The 24,203-nt window shown below is 56.8% G+C and overlaps 2 protein-coding genes across 6 annotated transcripts in view; one reads left to right on the top strand and one right to left on the bottom strand.

Moving 5' to 3' along the window:
• The window catches only part of ACO2 (aconitase 2), a 49,092-nt gene extending 43,192 nt beyond the window's left edge, over positions 1-5,900 (top strand). The window contains exons 10-18 of the mRNA XM_027540666.1: positions 128-285; positions 418-491; positions 1,101-1,212; positions 2,271-2,393; positions 2,591-2,746; positions 3,571-3,762; positions 4,137-4,269; positions 4,771-4,892; positions 5,372-5,900. Coding sequence (XP_027396467.1) covers positions 128-285; positions 418-491; positions 1,101-1,212; positions 2,271-2,393; positions 2,591-2,746; positions 3,571-3,762; positions 4,137-4,269; positions 4,771-4,892; positions 5,372-5,506 — 1,205 coding nt within the window. The 3' untranslated portion in view covers positions 5,507-5,900. The remainder of the gene's footprint in view (positions 1-127; positions 286-417; positions 492-1,100; positions 1,213-2,270; positions 2,394-2,590; positions 2,747-3,570; positions 3,763-4,136; positions 4,270-4,770; positions 4,893-5,371) is intronic.
• POLR3H (RNA polymerase III subunit H) lies at positions 5,755-18,319 on the bottom strand. Of its 5 annotated transcripts, none has more exons than XM_027540670.1 (6): positions 17,855-18,303; positions 15,059-15,155; positions 10,111-10,197; positions 9,661-9,724; positions 8,146-8,347; positions 5,755-7,257 (listed from the first exon to the last, which is right to left on the bottom strand). In XM_027540670.1, exons 1-6 carry the CDS (start codon positions 17,963-17,965, stop codon positions 7,204-7,206), a joined length of 615 nt encoding a protein of 204 aa, XP_027396471.1. In that variant the 5' UTR covers positions 17,966-18,303; the 3' UTR covers positions 5,755-7,203. The 5 variants fall into 5 exon arrangements, with proteins under 5 accessions (XP_027396471.1, XP_027396473.1, XP_027396468.1 ...); XM_027540667.1 differs by lacking the exon at positions 5,755-7,257 and adding an exon at positions 7,264-7,467 and having other exon boundaries at positions 17,855-18,308; XM_027540672.1 differs by lacking the exon at positions 10,111-10,197 and having other exon boundaries at positions 6,466-7,257; positions 17,855-18,307.
• Positions 18,320-24,203: the final 5,884 nt, after the last annotated feature.

The following is a 24,203-nucleotide window of genomic DNA, read 5'->3' as shown; positions in this document are numbered from 1 at the left end:
TGCTTCCAACTTCTGTCTGTTGGGAGCAGGGTCAGGGAACCCTTGACTGGATCTGGATCGTTTGCAGTCGGGCGGAGCTCTGGTCACTCTCCTCCTGACGGTCTATCCCCCACCCATGACGCACCAGGTCTGATTGGCAGCTGTACCAACTCCAGCTATGAAGACATGGGCCGCTCCGCAGCCGTGGCCAAGCAGGCGCTGGCCCACGGACTCCAGTGCAAATCCCAGTTCACCATCACCCCAGGCTCGGAGCAGATCCGCGCCACCATCGAGCGGGATGGCTATGTGAGTGCCCGTGCGCTGCGCCCCAGCTCCCCCACCCCTCTGCTGAGGAACGTGGCTGCAGGGCAGATCTGGTGCCCTGGGGTTCCCGCCAGCCTGCCCCTGACCACTCCCCGTCCTCTGTCCCCACTGCAGGCACAGATCCTGAGGGATGTGGGTGGCATCGTCCTGGCCAATGCCTGCGGGCCCTGCATTGGCCAATGGGACAGGTGAGAAGCACAGGGTTTTTTTTTTAATGTATTTTTTAAAATTAATTTTTTTTTAATCAAAGGATAATTGCTTTACAGAATTTTGTTGTTTTCTGCCAAAGAAGCACAGTTTTGTAGGATGGCCCCTTGTGTTCTGGGGTACAGAGCCCCGGATGTTGAGGGGAGATGCCCTTGGGGTGGAGCTTCCAGGGCTGTAGGATATTAGAAGACTTTTCCAGGCAGGACTAGAAAGTTGGGCTGGAGGTAAAGAGGAAGAGTCCCCCGCAGTGCTGAGTGGCTGCCTGCCCAAAGCCTGGGGAGTGGGAAGAAGCCAGGGAGGCCTCATCCTAACGCACATGGTGGGGGGCTTAGATGGACCCTCCTGAAAGGACGCCATAGCCCCGGTCAGGGATCCCTGGCCTTGGTCTGGCCTCTTGTCTTAACGTGTGGCTTCTAACAAACCTCAGTGATGCCTGCGGTTCCCTCCTGCTCCATGGGTGTGAGTCGAGTCCCAGGAGGAGGTGACCATTTCCAGGTCTTTCCATTTCCCCCTCCTCTGCCATGAGCTCGGCAGGTCAGGCCAGCTGAGAAGGCCAGATGTCCCTAACTGTGTCCCCTTTGACCTGGCAGGAAGGACATCAAGAAGGGGGAGAAGAACACCATCGTCACCTCCTACAACAGGAACTTCACAGGCCGCAACGACGCAAATCCTGAGACCCACGCCTTCGTCACGTCCCCAGAGGTGAGGCTCCGCCCTAACCCAGGATGGCCTCTGGGGGCCCTGCCCTGGCCAGTCAGGGGGGTGGGGGCCCCGCAGGGCTGCTGAAGGAAGGTTGGCATCACAGGGCCAGGAGTTGTTAGAGCAGAAACCAAGAGCCACAGGCCTTGCCAACCCCAGGCATCGAGCTCCCTGGGTGTGCCCTGCCTGGCTCCCCTCAGCCCCAGGAGTGTGAGGTTTTGTTAGAGTCACCACCGGAGACAGAAGGCAGTCCTGCCTCCACCCGGCCACATGGGCCAGATCCTCAGTGCCCCGGGGTCCAGTTGGTGACCCGTGAACAACACAGGAGGCACCTGCACTGCCCGAGCCAGGAGGGAGGCCGTGCTGTCACGAGGAACAGTCCGAGAGCTGCATGCTCTGGGCACTCAGTGCTTGTCCACACACAGTCTTCTGTGACTTGTTTTTCCTGCGCTGGGTCTTTGTTGCGGTACGCAGGCTTTGCTCTAGTTGCAGCAAACGGGTCACTCTTGTTGCTTGTTGGGTTTCTCACCGCAGCGACTTTTTCTGCAGAGCATGGGCTCCAGGGTGCAAGGGCTCAGTAACTGTGGTACATGGACTTAGCTGCCCCACGGCACATGGAATCTTCTTGGACCAGGGATCAAACCCATGTCACCTCCTTTGGCAGGGGGATTCTTAACTAGTGAACCACTAGGGAAATCCATGACTTGGTTTTTTAAATGAGCATTCCAGAAATACTTCAGTGAAGAAATGGCCCCCTCCATGTTTTCAATGCCCATGAAGGAATGTCGTCATCATGGGAGCATTTCTGTGCCAGGGCCTCTCGGGGTCCAGCACTGGCCCTGCCCAAGGAGGCGCTGAAGTCCAGGCCCCGGGGGGCAGTAGAGGTGGGTGCGTGAGTCCTCTGCAGGCCCTGGTCCCAGAGACATTGCCGCAGCTCCTGCCTGCCAGGGGAGAATCTGGAATTTCCCGGTTCCACCTCAGTTCCGCCTTAGACTTCTGCTGAAGTAAAGGGATGGGCAGGGAGTTTGGTGCGAATGACAAACTGGCCACCTCCATTCCAGATTGTCACAGCCCTGGCCATTGCTGGCACCCTCAAGTTCAACCCAGAGACTGACTTCCTGACGGGCAAGGACGGCAAGAAGTTCAAGCTGGAGGCTCCAGACGCAGATGAGCTTCCTCGAGCGGTGAGCAGGCACGGCCTCTGCCTCCCGTCCTGCGGGCCCACCGCGGCTTGGGGCTCAGGGCCACTGAGATGCTTCCGGCCCAGGAGGGGCACTCGCCGGGACGGGGAGCTTGGCGCACCGGGAGCTTGCCTGCCACGGGAGCATGTCCACGTGGGACTGAGGGCTTGACACCCAGCCTGCCCTGTCGCCTGCTACAGGAGTTCGACCCCGGACAGGACACCTACCAGCACCCCCCCAAGGACAGCAGTGGGCAGCAGGTGGACGTGAGTCCCACCAGCCAGCGCCTGCAGCTCCTGGAGCCTTTCGACAAGTGGGACGGCCGAGACCTGGAGGACCTGCAGATCCTCATCAAGGTCAGCGGCTCGGGGACGCGCGAACAGCCCTGCTGCCAGGGCACCCTTCCCTGATGGGCAGGAGGGCCCAGGAAACCACACAAGCCCCCACGGACCCTGGGGAGGACATGGTCAGGAGTCAGGCGGGGGCAGGAAGGGAGGTTTGGCTGTGGGGGAGTGAGGGGATCTGTGTCCCCCATTCTGCTGCCCTGTGCCAGGCCAGCTGCTCACGGGCCTCCGGGTGTAGGCAGTGAATGCAGCGTTAGGAGGGAGGGTGGGCACCGTGACCCTCACAGCAAGCCTCTGTGCACTGGGCTTGACTGGACAGGCTCTGGCCCCGTCGATTCCTAGTCCCGTGGTTGAGCATCGGGTAGGGCCTGTGCCTGGGAGCTGAGCTGACCGGCCAGAGGCCTTGGAGCCATGCCACACAGGCACTGTACTGTTTACTGCGGGGTCTGCAGGCGGTGACATAGCCACCGTTAAGCCCACATGGTAGGCAAAACTGATCAGTCACCAGGCAGAACCCAGATACCTCCTCGGGCTTGTCTGTCCCTGGCATGAATCTGCAGGTGGTTTCCCAACCTGGGCCTCTCCTACCTAGGGGCCTCGGGCTGAAGGGCGAGTGAGCAATCACACGGGTCCTCCGTGCGTGGCTCTGCCCCTTGAGGGGCGGGGGACAGCCTTGCCTGAACCCTCTTGGCCAGAGCGTGGTGACGCCAAGACTGCAACCCGTGTCAGAGCCTGACCTGCTTCTTCTGTCCCCACCGCCTACCTCCAGAGGGCCTGTCCGTCCACCACTCAGAGCCCACACCCCGACCTCTGTTCTCTCTGCTCACCCACCCAAGGTCAAAGGGAAGTGTACCACCGACCACATCTCGGCTGCTGGTCCCTGGCTCAAGTTCCGTGGGCACCTGGACAACATCTCCAACAACCTGCTCATTGGCGCCATCAACGTGGAAAACGGCAAGGCCAACTCCGTGCGCAATGCCGTCACCCAGGAGTTCGGTCCTGTCCCTGACACCGCCCGCTACTACAAGGTGGGGCAGAGCTGGCGCTTGCTGGTGGCCAGGTCGGCACTCCCGCTCGGGGAACGGGGCGTCCACACTTGCAGCTGTGCAGTGGAATGGGGTCCCAGTGTCGAGGCGGCCCCATGTGCCCTGAGCTCTGGGTCACACAAGGGTGGGTCACACCTTCCCAGGCCCTGCGGACAGCCAGGCCCTGTCTCATCCTGTCTTCTGAGGGTCTGGCTGGGGCTGGATTCAGCTCTAACTTCCCTTGTCCTTGGGGTGCAGGTGAGGCGGGGGGCTCTGGCCTCTTGACCTGTGAGCCATAGGAGGCCTGAGGGCTGAGCAGGAGGTGGGCCAGTGCCACCCTCTCCCTCATAAATTCACTCCTTACTCACCCCTGACAGAAACACGGCATCCGGTGGGTGGTGATTGGAGATGAAAACTATGGTGAGGGCTCGAGCCGGGAGCACGCAGCCCTGGAGCCTCGCCACCTTGGGGGCCGGGCCATCATCACCAAGAGCTTTGCCAGGATCCATGGTGAGCAGGAGCCCGGTCCCAGCCCCGCCCGCCTCCCCTCACTGGCAGCCCAGGGTCACCCGGCCCGCAGAGCCTGGTGGGGCTGGAGCCACGTGGCCGGTCTCCAGGGTGTGTCCACAGAGACCCCACAGCTCCCCGGCCTCCAGCCTCTGCCCCTTCTGGTTTGTCGGTTCTGACACCGCAGCTCCCCATCCCCGGCATATACTGGTCTCGCTTCCACACTTGGAGCAGTTGAGATCCAGGCCACGTGGTCGGAGGACCGTCTCTGATTGTCAGAGGCCTCAGGGAAACACAGGCACTCAAGCACACTCGCCTAGGGTCCCACGTCACTGGGAGAGCGACCAAGCTGGCCCTCGCGGTCAGGGACCCAGGTTTGTCCTCACGTGGCAGGACCCGGGGTGACCCTCCCAGAGCCCTAACTGGGCTTGGTTGGTGAGGTTCCTCACAGAGAAGGGAGGGACGGGACCTGCCCACTATGGACTACTGCCCTCTGCCTTCTAGAAACCAACCTGAAGAAGCAGGGCCTGCTGCCCCTCACCTTTGCTGACCCAGCTGACTACAACAAGATTCACCCTGTGGACAAGCTGACCATCAAGGGCCTGAAGGACTTTGCCCCCGGCAAGGTCAGGGGGCAGGGAAGGAGGGTGGGCCAGCCAAGCACATGCGTTTCTCCCAGAGCTGTCCTGAGAGGGGAGGGGAGGGGAGGGTTGCCCTCCTACACCTGGCCCCACCTGTACCTCCTTCCGTGAGCCTTTGTTCTAGCTAGAAGGGCCCCTGAATTCTCCAGGTAACCCCTGAGAGGGAAGGAAATGCCTTCCCAGAGATGAAGATAAAGCCAGCTCAGGCCCCCATTCCATCCAGTCAGTGGCCCAGGCCTGGCACTCCACGGCCACAGCCCACACCCTGCAGGGCCCTGTGGTCCCAGGAGTCAGGGCCTCCGGGTCTTCCCGTGGCCAGCCGCCGAGGCCCAGACTGGGCCTAGGACCTGGTTCACCTTGCTGGCCCCAGGCCCCGGAGCGGTGGCCCACCCTCCTGAGCCTCTAGCGGAACCGAGGGCCGTGTTCCCAAGGGCCCGCCTGCCCACACGCATCCTTCCTCACAGCCGCTGACATGCATCATCAAGCACCCCAACGGGACCCAGGAGACCATCCTCCTGAACCACACCTTCAACGAGACCCAGATCGAGTGGTTCCGCGCCGGCAGCGCGCTCAACAGGATGAAGGAGCTGCAGAAGTGAGGGCCCGCTCAGCCGCCACCGCCCGCCGGCCTGCTCCTCGGACCCGGCTCCGGCGTCACAAGGGCAGTTCCGTGTCACCAGAACCGGACCTGATCTGATCCAGCCGTGGCTCCACTCGGAGATGTGGTGGCTGGGCCTCCTGCCCTCCTCCCCTCAGCCCAGGGAGTGCCCCAGAGCCGGAGGTGGGGAGGCTCTTAACAGCGTGTCAACCCCCCGCCTTCCTGTTTTTAGTCCGATTCAGATCTTGAGCAGCTTCATGCAACTATTTATTTTTGATGATAGACGCCCGTCTAAAGTTTCTCTCTTGCCTGTTCATTTCACTGGTGGCTGAAGGATTTGAAAAAAATCCTTCTGCTCTTACAAGGAAAATAAGAATTCAGGTTCAGTGACTGTTGCTGTGTGAGTGGTGGTGTCTGCTGCTATCAGCTCCAGCAAGGGGCAGGGGGGTCCTTCACAGCCAGGCTCAGTGGACACCCCGGAGAGCCACGCCACTGCGTTTGTTTTTCAGCCCCACTGCCTGCGGGGCAGCCTCCCCTCCCCATCCCCACATTCCAGTTGCTTCCCCGATGGGCCTAGGGGGTTGGGCCTGATATGGAGCCTCTCCTTTCCCCTGGGCTTTGAGTTGCCCTTCAGACACGCAGTGTGTGTCTGTCTGTCGTACAGACTGGCCACCACATCCAAGGTCACAGCTAGTCCCCGTGTGCCCTGCCCCAGCCCCCTGGCACAGGGTGGCAGCAGGCACGGCTCCTCTCCCTGGAGCGCCATCCACTGGCACCACCCACAGCTCCAGACCCCTGTGTCCACGTGAGCCGAAAGGCCGGGGTGGGAGGCAGGCTCCACGGCGACCCCTTCATCAGGACAAGACTTGCCTGACAGAAACATGGTGTCCGGTGGGGGCTATAAAACCATGTCCTGGTCCCAAGAGAGGTTTCTGGCAGAAATGAATGGAGGGGCAGGAGGAATCTGGCAAAGCCGTTCTGTTGAGTAAACGATGAGGCCCACCTCCAGGATCTCAAATCATAAGCAGACAGACCCACAGCGTGCTCACAGTGCGGCCGAGGTCGCGAAGCGACAGCCAGCCCGAGGCTCCCTGCTGCACTGCTGGTGGGAACACAGCGACAGCAGGCGGCCAGCCCTCCCCCCGGGCTCAGGGAAGCCCACCGCCGCCACTTGCCGAGGAGCCACCTGGCTGAGACCAGGCCCCCACCCCCCACACGCCGGTGGGAAGGAAGGTCGTTTCCCTTGAAGGTCAGGCTGATGAGCGCCTGGCAGCTGCCCCGGGCCAGCCTCTTGCTCTCTGGGTTGCTTGTGGGGTCACCAGGCTCAGCTGGCCCAGAGCTTGGCCTGAGGCGGCCAGGACCTCTCACCCCCAAGTCCACCTCTGGGTCATCTCTAGACGTGATCTGGGGTCAGGAAGGGTGTGCTGTCCCGGCCGTGGCAACTTGGTGACTGTAGATCACTGAGACAAGGGCGGCGCTCCCGGGTGACGCTGTCTTCATTTATTAAATGTCTTTGCTGTCACCAACGGGCAGAAGTTCGTGGGGACCGTGGCACTCACGTAGCTCTGGGAGGGGCAGGGGAGGGGACAGCCTGGCAGGGCGCAGGCCACTCCCCGTCTGCACAAGCGGTGGGGGTCTTCAGGGCCAGCTGCGCCTCCTTCCCGAGGGCCGGGCAGGGTCCGTGGTCACAGTGCAGGGCTAGCTGCTCGTCCACCAGGAGAGGAGGCCCAGGCCCGGCTCGCTGATGGATCCCTGCCAGGGTGGGGAGAGGGAACCGGCGTGCTTCATCTACCGTTCAGCCTGGAGCCAACTCGGACAGGAAGCAAAGGAGGCCCTCTCTTCTAGGTGAGGCTCCAGGGAGGGTAGGGCACAGCCAGCCAGGAGGCTCTGGGAACACCCGGGAGCCACACCAGCACCCCAGAGGGGAGGTGGACTCCCCTCTCGCTCCAGCCTTTTTGAGGCCTGTAAGGAAAGTGCTGGTTTACCGAGGACACGGCCCCCAGCCCCTCACCTGTATGCCTGCCCACAAGGGCACCAGCGTGCCAGTCCTAGGCCTGCCCTCCTGAGCCGCTGGTGGTCTAGTCCTGCCAGAAAAGCCTAGTGACCTTGAGCCCCAGCCTCCGAATCACACAGAGGGGACCACCACCCCTCTTCCTGACAAAGACAGCTGCCCTGAAAGTGAACAACCTGGGCCCCACGTTACACTAAAAAACCCTACCCGCAGGCCCTGAAACCCCACTTGGGTCATGTGTCAGACTTCGTGAGGGCAAAAGACAAGGGACCCAAGGTGGATCGGGTGGGTTTCAGCTTCCCCAGGCCCTCAGGCCACTCGGGTCTGCAGTGGGAGCAGCCTTGAGGGTCCTGTCCCTCCCCCCACCTCCCCAACCCCCGGTTTCTTCCTCATACAGCCAGCTCATCAGCAGCCTTGTCCAGCTGGTGCTGTCCTCTCATGGGCAGGGGCCTGACTCGCCCGCCCTCCCCAACAGCATGGCAGCTTTATGACACCGCCGCAAGGACCACTGCTGCCCTGGCACGCAGCAACTGGGCTCCCCAAGAAGGGTCCACCCAAGACGCCACGGCAGGGACTGCACCCCCACCTGCTGGGTCCTCCCGCCCCCGGGTCCCATCAGGACAGCTCACCATGAGCGTGTACGGAGCCTCCTTCTTGGGCAGCTCCTCACTGGAAGAGGCGGCCTCGGCCGAGCTGGGTCCCGTGGGGGATGTGTCCACGAAGCTCTCGTCCACCACCCGGAAGCGGACCTCCTCACCGATGTCCATGTACAGGTCGTGGGCGCCCTCCTCCGTCTCGTACTCCCACACCCACACCTGCTCTGCCTCGTCGCTGGGCGGGGCACACAGTCAAGGCAACAACCAGGCCAGCGGGGAAGCCCTGGGTTTGGGGGCGGGGGGGTCCCTCCCATAGTGCCCACACCCCCAGGAAGAGCCAACTGCAGGCTGACATGTTTTACCTGGGAAGTCCCAGGAAGAGAGGGCTCAGCCCCACATACAAGAGGCGAGGTCGGGCCGGCCTGGAGCCCATGGAGTGACCAGAGTGCCAGGACCCAGGCTGGGAACACGGACATCAGAGCGGAAGGAGTCGAGCAGAGCGCAAGCTGCACCTCCACCCAGGAATGATCACGGCCCCTCAGTGCCCGGGGTTGGATTCCACCTGTGTGCCCTCTCAGAGGCTGACTGCCAAGTTCAAACCTCAGCTCACCGCCCACTGGGAGCCAGGCCCAACCTCTGTGCTTCAGGGCCCCCGTCGGTATACCAGGGGCGCTAGGGAGGCCTGCCCTCCAGGGCTGCGGTGGGGAGGTAATGAAACAGCACGCGTGGAGGGCGCCCTCCACAGGCCCCACGGTCGGCCCGAGTGCCGGCCATACGGTGCGATCCCGCACGCCTCTGCACGTCTCACAGTGCTCTCTGCTGGCAGGCAGCCCAGGAACCTTCCCGGTTTCCAACAGGACGTGGCAGGTTTTCTGACAAGTTCCAGAGTCACACACAGACCCTGCCCCAGGCCCTGTGCATGCGTACACGCACACACATGTAAACACACACACCATGCATGCACACACACCTGCACACACAAAACCGGGGCCCCTCCCTCAGCAGATCCCACACTGAAGGGACATACTGCCCTCCAGTGGCAGCCCCGTAGGTGGGTCCTGCCTCTCCTCACTGCCAGGTCCCCTGCTGGGCACTCTGGGTACAGCTAGGACAAGATGGGGTCTCTCCAGGTGAGCAGTCTAGGGGAGCATCCACAGAAACAGCCACCCCAGTGCAGCAAGGCGAGGGCCGGGACGGGGACAATGGGGCAGCCAGCAGAGACTCCTCAACCAGCCCAGGACCTGCAGCGCCAGGCCCTCAGATGCGCACTGAGGAGGGGCGGCGGGCCGGCCAGGGGCCTCAGAGGGAGGCGCCTGAGATGCTTCCTGAGGGGACAACCTGAGCGAGGCGAGCTGGAACCAGGCCTGGCAGCCCCGACGCAGGCGCAGGCCCCGCGGCCTGTGTGGGATGCACTGGCAGGTCCATGCTTTGGGAGCAAACCAGAGAAGGGGTGGACAGAGGCTGGCATCAGGTTACAGGCCCCAGGGCCACCCCGAGGAGTGGGGACCCTCCTGTGGAGGGGCGCGAGCTCTCACCCTGGGAGGATACAACTTGGCCGGCTGCTGCAGCGACTCCGGAGGGATGAGAATGTCATCGAAGAACCCTAGGGAGACTGGAAGACAGGCAGGTGACAACGTGAGTAGACAGGCCAGCCCTGAGTCTGTGCTGCCCAGGGCCCCCTCCTCCACCTCGGAGCCCCACACCTCTGCCCGGCCTGAGCAGCCACCCAAACCCAAGGTGGACCCCGCACTACCAGGGCCAGCAGCCCGGGTCACGTCCGCCAGCTTCGGTGCCTCCCTCAGGGTGTCTCAGCCTCCTGGCCAAGGCCCCGAGCTGGCCAGGGTCCTCAATGTTACAGGACGGACAGCCGAGCACCCCCTCAGGAAGGTTCTGCTCATCTAGGTGGCGGCTCCCCTGACCACCTGGAGAGGCCACTGGCTCGGCGCCTGCCCCCGGCATGCTCCCAGGTCTCGCGTGAGGACACAGGGCCAACGTTACCATGCACTCCCTCCGGGCTGCAGCCTTTGATTTTTCCGATCAGAATCTCGTCTAGGAACGGATGGAACACCACATAGCGAAAGTGAACTGGAAACAGAGATGGCGTGGCGGTGATGAGCAGGCCGTGAGCAAGGGCCACTCCGGCTGGGGGTGGCCTGTGCTTGCCAGTGTCCACCCTCACTCACTGGCACGCTGACCCCCATGGTGACACCAAGAGCCCATCCAGCAGTCCATGCCAGGCCTCCCCGTGGGCCTAGACCCGTTAGCTGAGCCGGAGGGACCCTAACCCCACCTCCTGCAAGGCCTCTGCTTGGCCCCCACGAGAAGCCAGCAGTACTGGCCCTGAAACACAGGCCCGCTCCCAATCCGTCAGTCACACCTGAGCCCACATCTTGGCCATCAGTGACGCCAAAATCAACCTCAGCCTTCCTCTGGGCTCTCTCCTTGAAACTCTAACGAGGGCAGAAGCAACTGGCAGAGAGAACCAGGTTTGGAAACAAGTTCCCCATCTCCCGCTGACCGGCAAAGTTTGCCCCAGGCGCAGCTCTGACCTGGAACAGGATGCTAAAAATGCCCTGAAATTTTGGGGGGGCGGGGAGGTTGGGTGGAGCCAATAAACCAGCAACAATGCCTCTGTGGGTTCTCCGGTTCTGCCCTAGGTGGTCCCTATTCACGTGAGCCCAAGCAAAGTATCAGGTAGGGTCTGTGCCCACATCACAGACGCTGACTCCACGGCCTGGCAGAAGCCATCCCTTGATCACTGCTGCCCCTTGCAGAGTGCCTCAAAGCGGGTGCCCACTGAGCCCTAAAGGCATATGGTGTCTAAGGCCTGACTCCGCCAGGGCCAGATAATAACCATGAGGCTGCCCCTGCCTAGCCGCCCAGGGCCCATCTGAATCCGCCCGTGTCAGTGTCATGGTTCCCCACTGGAAGCAAGCGGCTCCGGGAGGTCAAGTAACCTGCCCACAGCCACATAGCTGTTCTGCCAGCGGGAGACTCCAAGCCTTTCTGAACCACCACCCAGATCCATGGAGTTGAATCTGCCTCCCCCGTTCAAACCCCAAACACAGGCTTCTGCTTTTGGCGCCCTCAGCTGCCTGGTCTGCTGGCTCACCCCAAGGACAGTGGGGTCCACCTGCTCCCCACCGCAGCTCCCTGCAGGCTGCTTCCCCACGACTCCACCATGCAGGAAAGTGTGGGGGGAGGACAGGGGGCAGCTGGTGTGGCTCCCTCCCGGTGAGGGGACAAGCACAGCTGTCCGAGCCTTTGTCGAGACGGGAGAGCCGCACGCTGACCTCGGAGAGAGCAGCTGAGGGCCGATGTCCCTAATGCACAGAATGGAAAAATCCCTCTGCCCGTGTGACCCAGTTCCATCAGCTCAGTTTAATAAGTCCCCACGGAGCCTCTGCCAGGGCTGTGCCAGGCCGGGCTTGGGCACAGGGCTCGCTGGGGCAGGACAACACGTGATCCTGCGCCCAGGGAGCTCAAGTCTGGAACGACCACAACGAAAGCACATGGTGAGCAACCCAGGTGTCCGTGGACAGATGGATGGATAAACACACTGTGACACAGCCATGCAATGGAAGACTGTTCAGTCTCAGGAAGGAATAAAGGGCTAACACAGGGAGCCACACGGATGAACCTTGAGGATATCATGCTGCAGGAAATAAGCCAACCACAAAGGCCAGCACTGTAGGATCTTATTCACAGGAAATGTCCAGAAGAGGCAAATTCAGAGAGAGAAAGTTGATGCATGGTTGTCAGGGGCTGGTGGAGGGCAGGGAGTGATGGCTAATGGGCGTGGTATTTCTTTTGTGGGTGACGAAATTATTCTAGAATTAAGACAATGGTGACAGTCACACAGCTCCGTGAATATACAATGCTGAAAGCTCCTGAATTGTATGCCTTAAAAGGGTGAATTTCACGGTATGTGAATTATACCTCACTTAAAAACCAAAAGGAGGCCACAGCCCAGGTGGAGGGCCAGGTGGGTAGTGCTGTGTTGGGGGCCACCTCCCAAGAGCCCCCCCTGAAGTTCTAGGGATGTTCAGCCTGAGGTAGGAAACCCAAAAAGTCAAAAAGGATGGGTCTGAAGAGCCAGTAAGAAGAGGAAGACCTGTTCTTAGTTGTAGGCCGAGGATAAGCAGGGCTGCCTTAGGACGCAGTGAGTGTCTACAAAGGACAAATACCTTGACTGCACTCAAGGTGCCTGGAGGAGCCAAATTCACAGAGACAGAAAGTAGAGCGGTGGTTGCGGGGTAGGGATAGGGGGTGGGTAGGGAGAGGGGAGCGGGGAATTGGTGTTTAGTGCAGACAGAGATCCAGTGTTGGAAGACAATAAAGTGCTAGAGATGGATGGTGGTGACAGTCAAACAACGTACACATACCGACTGTCACAGAACTATACGCTGAACATGGAAAATGTTACGTTCTATCACAGCTTAAAGAAAAAGTAAAAGGGAAAAGAACAAAGCAAATGGCAGGCACAAGACAGGCTGCTCCGGGGCCATGAGTGGGGCCCCAGCTCAGCCAGAGGCGGGGGCAGTGGGCAGGTCAGGAGGGACTTCCTGGGGGGCGGGTCTACCCAGCTTGGAGGGCATGGGGCACACAGGGCTGGTGCCAGGTAAAAGTACCCTAGGTGACACGGGATGAGGCTGGCCAGTCGGGCGGGGCCAGTGTCACAAATCAAAAGGCTGACATCCCGCGAGCACTTACTATGTGCCGGGTGCCAGGCCAAAGGCTTCCTGTGGTTTTTCTCCTTGACTCCTTGTAATTATGTGAGGCAGGTACTATGAGTATCATACTGTTTTCCCAGAACTGAGTCTCAGAGAGATAGGTAAAGTAACCTGGCCGAGGCAGAAGTAAAACTAGAAGAAGTAGAAGGCAACTGGCGAATGAATAACCCTCTAAGTAAAGGCGGAGGCCCAGTGCTGAGCACCCCTCAACACACGCTCGGCCACAGCCCTGGGGAGGCAGTGGGGGAAGAGGGCCTGGGCCCAGGGTCAGCCCCGAAGCCTGGCCACTACCCCACCACAGATCAACAACTCGCCCTGCACGATGCTCCATGGGCCCCGAGGAGCTTGACTGCCACGTGTTACCCCAGTTTACAGATGAGCAAAGTGAGGCTGAGCCAGGTAGTCACCTGCCCGGGGTCCCCCTGCAGGGGGATCAGAGCCAGAATTCAACCCCGGGTCCACGTGGACTCCACCCCTGCACCTTGTTCCCGGGCACACCGGGGACCCAGGCACAGGGGGTCAGTCAGAAAACCAGCAATGACGCCCCACAGCAGAAACAACCCAACAAACGGGCAGAATCTCTGCCTATTAGCTTTTCTCTCCAGTCTCTCTTGACGTTCTGGCCCCCATACCACTTGTCTTCTGGACAGCAAGGCCCCTGTTCCCCAGCAGAGACTGGCTCAGCTAGACGGCGTCCTTCTCTGTAAACAGGGCCCGCGCGTCCTCGTCTCCACATCACCATCTGACCTTTCTGCTCATGAGACCGTCCCAGTCCACACACAACTCAGAGCTTCACGGCATCCTCGTGAATGAATTGTCTCCGGATTCCTGGACACACATACCAGGCAGCCTCGCAGCACGTTCTGGAATGCTTGGACATCCCTGTGCCGAGGCTGACGCCCCCAGTGGGGGTCAGGGATGAGTGGGAATCACTGCGGGGCCCTCCCCAGAGATTCTGACTCAGAGGGTCTGGGGCAGACGGGCGAGCGCCCAGCTGATGGCGAGTGGCACGTCTACACCCTCACTGGCCCTAAACCATCTCAATGGCCTCCTGGCCCTCTGCTCCTGACTTGGTTTGTCCCGGCAGGAGAGGGACCAACGCCCCACTTCCTCCCCGAGCCCTCCTCCCATGGGCTGCACATCCCTTTGCAAAGTGACTGCAGCTCTTCCCATCGGGGGAGTCCTTCTCCAGCCCTCGACTCTGGCCTTGGCCATGTGACCTGCTCTGGCCAATGGGATCCGAGCAGAGGCTCAGCCCGGAGGTGCTTTGGTACCCAGTCTGTCTGCCTCCTGAAAGAAGAGACCACGTGGAGCAGAGATGAGCAGCCCAGCCGAGGCCCCCCAACCCAACCAGTGTGCTAACCACCAGACACATGAGACCACCCTACACCATCCAGCCCTGGTCAAGTCAGCCCAGAAGACTACCACCGAGCTGACCGACAGAATCAGAGGAACAATTCAAATCAATGAGCTATCAGGACTCGCTATAAGCCAAGGTCCTGTCCTGAGAGCTTTGCGTGTATTAACTCAGTAACCCTCGACAGTCCTGTAACTTAGTCTACTGTTAACTGCCTTTTACTGAAGAGGAAACAGAGGCTGCATATTCCACTTACGACACAGAGCAAACAAGCAGCAGAGCTGGTATTTGAACTCAGAGGCCACGAGTTTAACCATCATGCCCTGGTGTCCCTCGAGGTCTCCCACCCGCAAGCAGCCTCCTGTGCCCTTCCTCACTCTCCCCACTTTGATTCAGCAATGCCGACTCCACTAACTGTCCACTCCCCCTACCTGAGCGCACCGACAGCCAGGCAGAGCGGGGCTCAAGCAACACACAGGACCACAGGGGACACGTCACAGACAGAGCCACAGCCTCAGAGCTGGACAGGCCTCGAGAATCACCTCATCCACCTCCCCTTTTATTGGTCATGTTGCACTGCACGTGGGATCTCAGTTCCCGACCAGGGACTGAACCTGTGCCCTCTGCAGCGGAAGCACCAAGTCTCAAGCCCTGGACCACCAGGGAAGTCCCCGCCTCTTTTTTTATAGACGGGAAACCGAGGCCCAGAAATGGGAAGATTCTGCCCATACCACCCAGAAAATTTCTGGCAGAGTGGTCAGGACTAGATCCCAGATCTCCCAACCCCAGACCAGGATCCCCCAACGAAAACTGAGCCCCAAGAAACCCGAAAAGCCCAGGAGGAGAGGGCACCCACCTTTCGTGTGTGACGCACCATCCCCTGGGAACACGTACGCGTCCTCCAGCTTGGTGATGTCAAACAGACAGATGCAGAGTCCCACGTTGTACACGACCTGTGTGCGTCCATGTACATGCCCAGTGACTCCGAGGCCCAGCTGCCCGGGCAGTCTCTCCCGAGATCCGCACCTCCCCCCTCCACGGGGCAGGTATCCCCATTTTAAATGCACTGAGGCAACGCCTGAGGTAAGGAACTCCAGTAGGAGATGAGCTCTAAAAAGAACAAAGCCTTTGGTGACAAGACAGATTCAAGTCACAACAGCAGCCCCACCACTCCCTGTGTGGCCTGCAAGGTCACTTCTCTGAGCCTCGGTTTCCCCATCTGCAAAAATGGACATACCAGGCTGTGGGGCTGTTAAATCCAAAGAGAACAGATGTGAAGCGCCTAGCTCAGTAGCCAGCTCACCTGCTAGAAGGAACCCTCTCCAATAAAGGATCATTACTATTAGTAGCAAGGACCGGGGTGGGGAACACAAGTTAAAACTGCACTTTTCCAAGGTCCCAAGTCTATCCTGGAGCTCACAGTTCAGAGTGTCAGAACCACAGCTAGTCGCTGTTCTGCTCACAAAGTCTCAGACACACAGACGTGGCCACAGGGACTGAGGCTGGCAGAGTGACACGCAGGAGGCCCTGAGACTGGGCAAGACAGGCCAAGGACGTCCACACCCCATTTCCACCTCACGATGCTCCAAAGGACTAGCCGCTCGGTGTCTGCTTATCTGACACCAGCATCATCACATCCCAAACAGAGACCTTGCAGGACTGTTTACAGATTAGCAAGGAGCTCAGAGAAGTGAGTCCTGGCCAGACCTCAACGCAGTGAGGCTCAGAGTCTGGATGGTTTGGGAAGCACAAAGAGACAGGCGCCCTTGACTGCACCTTGGACCTCTTTCTCGAGGCCTCCTCTCAAATGACTCAGTAATTCAAATGCAGAAATACTCGTCTGGGAATTCCCTGGCAGTCCAGTGGTGAGGACGCTGCACTTTCACTGCTGAGGGCCTGGGTTCAACCCCTAGTTGGGGGACTAAGATCCCACAAGACTCAAGGAGCAACCAAAAAAAAAAAGGAAATACTTGTCTGAACATGTCAGAGAAGGCCCTGGGCCACAAAAGGACTACATTCCCTTCTTGGACTTCTCATATCTTCTCTCTTTGTCCCCTCAGAGGCCCCCTCTCCTTGTACCTTACAAAGTAACCAGACACCATCCACTAAGGACTCTGTGAGTTCTCGCCAACAACGCCCCAGGTCTGTACAACCCAACTTCTGTGACTTCAGCCTCTGTGGCAGGGACCTGCCTCCAGTCTCTAGCCAGCCGGTCTTCTTCCTGCTGGCTCTTTTTCAGCCTACTACAGATGAAGGCCATCACTCCAGCGAGGTCCTGCGGGCCCTGTATGGGCTGGCTCCCACCACTCTCCAGCCTGCCCTCCCCTTTCTCCCTCTGCCCTGGCCACACCAACCTCCTCCAAGCTATGACAGGTTTGATATTCCTTCCTGCCACAGGGCCTTTGCACATGCTCTTTCTGCTTCCTGCATAGCTCTACTCTGCCCGGAATCCCCTACATGAGTTCTTCCTCATCACCAGATCTCAGCTCAAGTATCACCTCCTAGCAAAGCCTCTTGTCTCCCTCATTGTAGGCAAAGTTCCCTCATTCCACAGGCTTGTGAGAACACCTGTTGTCATAATGTAAGTAGGTGAAGTAGCTCAGTCGTGTCCGACTCTTTGCAACTCCACGGACTGTAGCCTACCAGGCTCCTCCCTCCATGGGATTCTCCAGGCAAGAATACTGGAGTGAGTTACCATTTCCTTCTCCAGGGGATCTTCCCGACCCAGGGATCCAACCCGGGTCTCCCGCATTGCGGGTAGACGCTTTAACCTCTGAGCCACCAGGGAAGCCCATAATAGTTATCTCAGTTGGTCAACACACACTCAACTGTGAGAGTCTCTTATTCATATCTGCTGTCCCCACCACACTACAGAGTAGAAGCGTGTCTGTTTTATTCATTCAACAAACAATTATGGAACATCTGCTCTGTGCCCAGACTCTATGGGGGTTACCTGCAGAGAAGAAAAAGGTCACTGCCCTCATGTAGAGGAAAAGAAAAACAGTAACCAAGTAAACAAGCAAGAAAAGAGTGTGGCGACTGCTAAAACGGAAGGAGTGGTGTGGCACAGAATAACTGCTTCAGAAAAGACAGAGGGACGGCCTCTGACTGGCACTAAGGCGTGCTGGCCTGGCAAGTAAACGGTGCACAAACATTTCTTTTGAAGGAATGAATGGCTAAACCTCCTGACAGCTGAACTACCACCCATCTTCACAGCAACAATGCATGGTTGGACAACAATGATTATTTCCATTTTGCAAATGGAAACCGAGGCCCAGAGAGGGTAAATGACTTGATTTAGATTGCAAATTATCAATAATTTGGAAGTGGGGACGCTGCTGCTGCTAAGTCGCTTCAGTCGTGTCCGACTCTGTGCGACCCCAGAGACGGCAGCCCACCAGGCTCCGCCGTCCCTGGAAATATTCCCCAATTACAAGAGCCTTTTTCAAACCCAATTTTTGATTCTCTCCAACATCCTGGTGGGGTAAAGGATGAGTTCATCCCACGCACAGGTGAAGAAACCGAGTTCTGAGACGTTAAGCTCCTTGCCCAAACGCCAAGACTTGGCACGGCCAGGCCGGCGGCGGGCGGGTACGCAGTGCTGGCCCTTCCCGTGCTCAAGGCCTGCCTGCCACCCCGCGGGGCCCAGTACCTTGTTGGCCAACTTTTTGTTCAACTCTTCGGCGATGGAATCGTTGAGCTTCCTCTCAAACTGCCACGGGGGGATCCGCACGGTGTCCACCATCTCCACGAGGACAAACATCCCAGCCTGGGCAGGGGGCTCTGGGAGCCGGAGGATCAGTCACGCACCGGGGCCTGCGGCGGTGGGGATCCCCGAGCCGGCTCTGTGGCGTCCCAATAGGCGATAACCGTCCCCAGGCCGGTAAGGCGGGCTGCGCCGTAGGGCCCGGGGTGTCCCGTGCGGGGCGCGCTCCGACAGAGAAAGAAAACAGGCTCAGCGGCGGCGGGGAGGTCTCCTGGCTGAGCCGGAGCGGCGTGCGGCCCGCCACATGCAGCCCCTCACCACGCGCCGCCACCACACACCGCGCACCCAGACGCAGCCCGCTTCAGCGAGACCTGGGGCGAGATTCCGAATCCAGTGGCTTCCGGAGGGCTGACCAATAAGAAGCTTCGGCCCGCCCCCGGCGTGGGGCGGGGCTGCCTACCGGCTCGTGCGAGGGGCGGGGCGAGGCGGGGGCGGAGCCTCCCCTTCGGTGTGCGCGGAGCTGTCAAAACCCTCAGACAACGCTTTCAGGTTGCTAGGCGACCTCGGTGCCACCCAGTCAGCTCTCGCCTAGCCTGTACGTCCTCTCCTTGCTGGTCTCAGACAGTCCTCAGCACTACTGCCCGAGTGATCCTTTCCAAATGCAAACACAATTAGACCCTACCGGATTCTGGAAACGGGGAGAATTAACCGGAACCGAGCAGCGGGACCTTTTTCGGACAATAGAAATGTTCTGTGTCTCCTTTTAGCAGGTGGTTACACGGATGTATGTAATTGTAAAAACTCATCCAATTCAACATTTAAGATCTTTGCATTTAACTGTAAGCAGATTAAATCTCAATTGAGAAGCAATAATAAATTGGGACCAAAAAAAGAGAAAGAAAACAACCCCTCAGTGGCTTCTCGTGCGTGCTAAGTCATTTCAATCGTGTCCGACTCTTTGCGACCCTATAGACTGTAGCCCGCCAGGGTCCTCTGTCCATGGGATTCTCTAGGCAAGAATACTGGAGTGGGTTGCTGTGTCCTCCTCCAGGGGATCTTCTTGACCCAGAGATCGAACCCCTATCTTTTATGTTTCCTGCATCCGCAGGCGGTTTACTTACCACTAGCGCCACCTGGGAAGGCCCAGAGGCTTCCCATTCAGTTCAGTTCAGTTCAGTTCAGTCACTCAGTCGTGTCCGACTCTTTGCGACCCCAGGGACTGCAGCATGCCAGGATTCCCTGTCCATCACCAACTCCCGGAGCTTACTCAAACTCATGTCCATTGAGTCGGTGATGCCATCCAACCATCCCATCCTCTGTCATCCCCTTTTCCTCCTGCCTTCAGTCTTTCCCAGCATCAGGATCTTTTCCAATGAGTCAGTTCTTTGCATCAGGTGGCCAAAGTATTAGAGTTTCAGCTTCAGCATCAGTCCTTCCAATGGCTATTCAGGACCGATTTCCTTCAAGATGACTGTTTGGATCTCCTTGCAGTCCAAGGGACTCTCAAGAGTCTTCTCCATGGGATTTCCTTGGTGGTTCAGTGGTGAAGACTCCGAACTCATAATGCAGGGGGCCCAGGTTCGATCCCTGGTCAGGGAACTAGATCCCATATGCAGCAACTAAGACAAAGTGCAGCCAAATCAATTAAAAAATAAATTTAAAAAAGAGTTTTCTCCAACACCACAGTGCAAAAGCATCAATTCTTCTGCTCTCAGCTTTCTTCATAGTCCAACTCTCACATCCATACATGACTACTGGAAAAACCATAGCTTTGACTAGATGGACCTAGGTTGGCAAAGTAATGTCTCTGCTCTTTAATATGCTGACTAGGTTTACCAGAGCTTTTCTTTCAAGGAGGAACCGTCTTTTAATTTCAAGGCTGCAGTCACCATCTGCAGTGATTTTGGAGTCCCCCCAAAATAAACTCTGTCACTGTTTCCATTGTTTCCCCATCTATTTGCCATGAAGTGATGGGACTGGATGCCATGATCTTAGTTTTCTGAATGATGAAGATCATGGCTTCCCATTGAACTAGTAATAAAATCCAAAACCTTTCTGGTAGCTCACAAGGCTTTGCAGGATCTTGACACTACCCACAGGCCTCCAGCCCCATTTTATTCTCTCCTGGCATTCCAATCTCATTCATCTTCCTATGGTAGCTAACGTGGGCTTGGGCTAAGAGAAGTTAGTAACTTAAGATCATGGGTTGCTAAATGGCAGAAGTGGGCCCCACTGGAATCTCTACACTATACAGTCTCTAAAAGTTGGTGGGTCATGGAAATACACTACAGGGTGTTGTTTGTGGGTTTTTTTAATATTTATTAATTTGGCTACATTGGGTCTTAGTTGTAGCACTCAGGATCTCTGTTGGGTCATGGGGAATCTTTCACTGTGGTGCACAGACTCTCCAGTTGTAGCCTGTGGGCTCTGGAACACTAAGGGTCAGTAGTTGCTACCTGCAGGCTTAGCTGCTCTGAGGTCTCTGGGATCTTAGTTCTCCAACCAGGGATTGAACCTGCATCCCCTGCACTGGAAGGCAAATTCTTCACCCTTGGACCACCAAGGAAGTCCCTGCAGTATGTTTTAAACAAACAAAAAGAGACTTGGAGTACATGACAGAGGCACTCAGAAATGCATGGTCCTTCGATTTGCTGATTTTACACATATAGGGATATCTCTGTAAGTCCGGCTGCAGTGACCAAATTTGGCCTTCTCTGCATCTATATTATTTATAGGTCTGTCTGCTTTTCCTAGGATTTGAGCTTCTTGAAGTTGGGAGGAAATGTGACTTTAGCTCTTTATTCCCACAATTGCCCAACATCATTTCTAAGATGTCTTCAGTAAAAGTGTTTAGGAAATCATATTAATTCTTTCTCTCAAATCTCTCGAAGTTTTCCTTCTTCATTTCATTCCCACAACTTACTGCCCTGAAGGGCTTTTCATTGCTGCCCCAGAGCTTAGCCACCACACATCCAAGCTCCTGGCCTCAGTCTTTCTTGCAAGTGACCCACCCACTGTCACAAAAGCCTTCCCTTCATGGATTTCTTTTGTCTACACAGAAAGTTCTGGACTAAGCCCAACCTTCCTCTCCAGCCTAACCTCCCTTCTGTCCTCTAGTCACTGGGAGCTTCCAGCTCCAAGGATGGAGATAGTCCTTTTATAGCCCAGTCTTGAACACTTCTTTACCTGAAAACTCCTACTCATCCATCAGAACCCAAATGTAATAACTTTCTCATTCATTTATTCAACACACTATGTGACAGCTGTTAGAGATCCAGTGGGGAAGAAGAACTGGTTTCTAGGCCCAGATTAAGCTCAGAGGGGTTGGGAGAAGGAGAGGGAGGGCAGGGCCAGAGGCTTTGAGAAAAACAAAAAGTGTTTCAGTGGGTTTATAGAGGAGATGAAAACTGGTAAGACTGAAGACCCCTAGGTAGGGTCCAGATCACAAAGTCCTTATTATTATATTCATTAACTTTTTGGCCAGACCCCACTGCATGTGGGAATCTCAGTTCCCAGACCAGGGATGGAACCTAGATCCCCTGCACTGCAAGGAGATTTCTTAACCACTGGACCACCAGGTTCATTAACTTTTAATTCTTACGCCAGCTGTATAAGGTAGGGGTTATCATCATCATCATTATCTAATTTATCTCACTATCATTTATCTCATCTCAGTTTGCCTCATCTAAGGCAAAGGGCTTCTCATGTGGCGCTAGTGGTAAAGAACCCACCCGCCAATGCAGGAGATGGAAGAGACACTGGGTTTGATTCCTGAGTCCGGAAGATCCCTTGGAGGAGGGCATGGCAACCCACTCCAGAATTCTTGCCTGGATAATCCCATGGACAGAGGAGCCTGGCAGGCTACAGTCCGTAGGGTCACAAAGAGTCGGACATGACTGAAGCAACTTAGCACGCACTCGCGCACAAGGCAAAGAGAAGTTAAGCAGGTCATTCAAGGTCACACAGCTAAGAAGAGGCATAGCTGGAATTCAGACTCCAGAGCCCTCCTAACCACTGGGCTTATGCCACCACCTCATTAGCCCAAGGGCAGCAGAGGGAAGCCTTGGAAGGTTAGAACCAGGAAATGACACTGGGACATGTGAGCTGGAGGAATAGTGGGTGGGAGGAGGCTGGTGGAGAAAAGAACACCAGAGAGGAAATTACTGGGTGGCCCCTATAAGAGGAGGCCTGAGCAAGTCGGTAGCCATGGAGAGCGAAGTTGGGCCGAGTCCAGAGGTCTTTAGGGGGTGGTCTCAGATAGGGTGCAGGACCTGGGGATGGAAGTGGGAGGAGTCCAGGCCTGAGGCCTTTCACTGAGATGGGAAAATGGAGGAGAGCCAGGTTGGGGCGAAGAGGCCAGGGCTACGGAGTTTGCTGTTTTGGGTTCCCAGGCTTCTTTTTTGGTGTTCAGCTTACGGGGTTGTAACAGTGATTTGTTGGCACGATTGGTTTCCTCATTAGTGAAAACAGGGACCAGGCCTCCTTATTAATTCTCTGCATCGTTCCATGGATGCTTTGAGGTGGCTGACAAAAACGCACAAAGACTTGGTCCGCCAGCTCCTTGCTGGCCCAGGACTCTTCTGTCGTGTCCCTCCCCATCCTCCCGGCCTAGCCCTGTGCCTGGCACAAGGGCAGGGCTTATAAATACGTGCTATTTGAAGGAACAAAAGGATACCAAAATAATTGCTAAGAACAGAGGACTGAGGGAGAAATCGAGTTGGAAACTAACCCAGGAGTAGAGTCCGGCGGGTGGTTAAGGGCATGGAGTTCCCACGCCGCAGCGCACTAGCTGAGCAGCGGCGGCCGGTGAAGCTCTCGCGGCTCATGGCCTCCCTGTAAAGTGGAGATAATAATAGAATCCATCTCAGATGACTGGCCATCAGTGGAGGGCTGGATGGAAAAAGATACATGGTGTACCACTGAGAAAATAATACAAAGCCATATGAAAGGGTAGAATGTATTCTGTGTATGGATGGAGAATGATATTGAGAATATATTATTAATATAAAAATGCAAGGCACAGAGCAGTCTATATGGGATGTTACTATTCATGTCAAAAGGAGAAAAATAATACTGTGTGTGTGTCTGTTTGTGTTTGTGTGTCTCTGTGTGTGTCTGTGTTTGTGTGTCTCTGTGTGTATCTCTGTGTGTGTTAGTGTGTGCCTCTGTGTATGTCTGTGTATGTGTGTGTGTTTGTGTTTGTGCATGTGTGTCTGTGTGTTTGTGTGTGTGTGTGTCTGAGTCTGTGTGTGTGTGTCTCTGTGTGTTTGTGTGTGTGTCTCTGTGTGTCTCTGTGTGTTTGTCTGTGTGTGTATCTTTGTGTGTGTCTGTGTATCTGTGTGTGTTTGTGTGTCTGTGTGTGTTTATGTGTGTGTCTGTGTGTGTATCTCTGTGTGTCTGTGTATCTGTGTTTGTGTGTCTATGTGTGTGTCTGTGTGTGTGTGTATCTCTGTGTGTTTGTGTGTGTCTGTGTATCTGTGTTTGTGTATCTATGTGTTTGTGTGTGGGGGGGTCTGTTTCTGTGTGTGTCTCTGTGACTGTGTGTGTATCTCCGTGTGTGTGTCCATGTGTGTGTTTGTGTGTGTGTTTGTGTCTCTGTGTGTTTGTGTGTGTCTGTGTCTGTCTGTGTGTGTGTCTCTGTGTGTTTGTATGTGTGTGTCTGTGTGTTTGTGTGTGTGTGTCTGTGTGTTCATGCAGGTATGTGTGCACTGATCACACTGGCTGTCTCCAGGGCAAGGAACTGAATGCCTGAGGGATGTGGGGGAGGGCCTGGGTAGGAGGGAGAATGTTTTAAATGCCCTTCAGAATCTGTGATGTGTGGGATCATGGGGCACAGTGTCCACAGGCTTTGACCCCTTAGGGTCACCAATCAGAATCTCAGGAGCAGCCTGTTGAAATCTCTGGCTGGGAGATGGGGAAGCCGGAGTCCTCACTGCTGGGGAATTCCCATCACCAGGCTTGTCCTGAGTTTCTCAATTGTGTCCAAGTCATCTGCATTTTCTGTTTCCAAATCCTCTCTTTTTGTCTGTCTTCAACCTGCTCTGGTCAGGGTTTTGGCCCTACCTCTCAACCCACGCTGCTTTCTCAAGGTCAACAATGGCATCCACGCTGGCAAATCCCGTGGCAATTCTCAGTCCTCAAGGACAGCATTTATCACTCCCTCCTCCCCGACACCCGGGTCCTCCTCCCACCTCCTCTCCCCACCTCTAGACGTGGGCGGCCTCAGGACTCCTCTGAGTAGTCTATACACCTGTCTGCTCACATCCCCATTTGGAGACTCAAATTTCACCTGGGC

The sequence above is a fragment of the Bos indicus x Bos taurus genome, chromosome 5, assembly GCF_003369695.1.
Source record: "Bos indicus x Bos taurus breed Angus x Brahman F1 hybrid chromosome 5, Bos_hybrid_MaternalHap_v2.0, whole genome shotgun sequence".
Taxonomy (NCBI): domain Eukaryota; kingdom Metazoa; phylum Chordata; class Mammalia; order Artiodactyla; family Bovidae; genus Bos; species Bos indicus x Bos taurus.
This window is presented reverse-complemented; position numbering and strand designations above follow the sequence as displayed.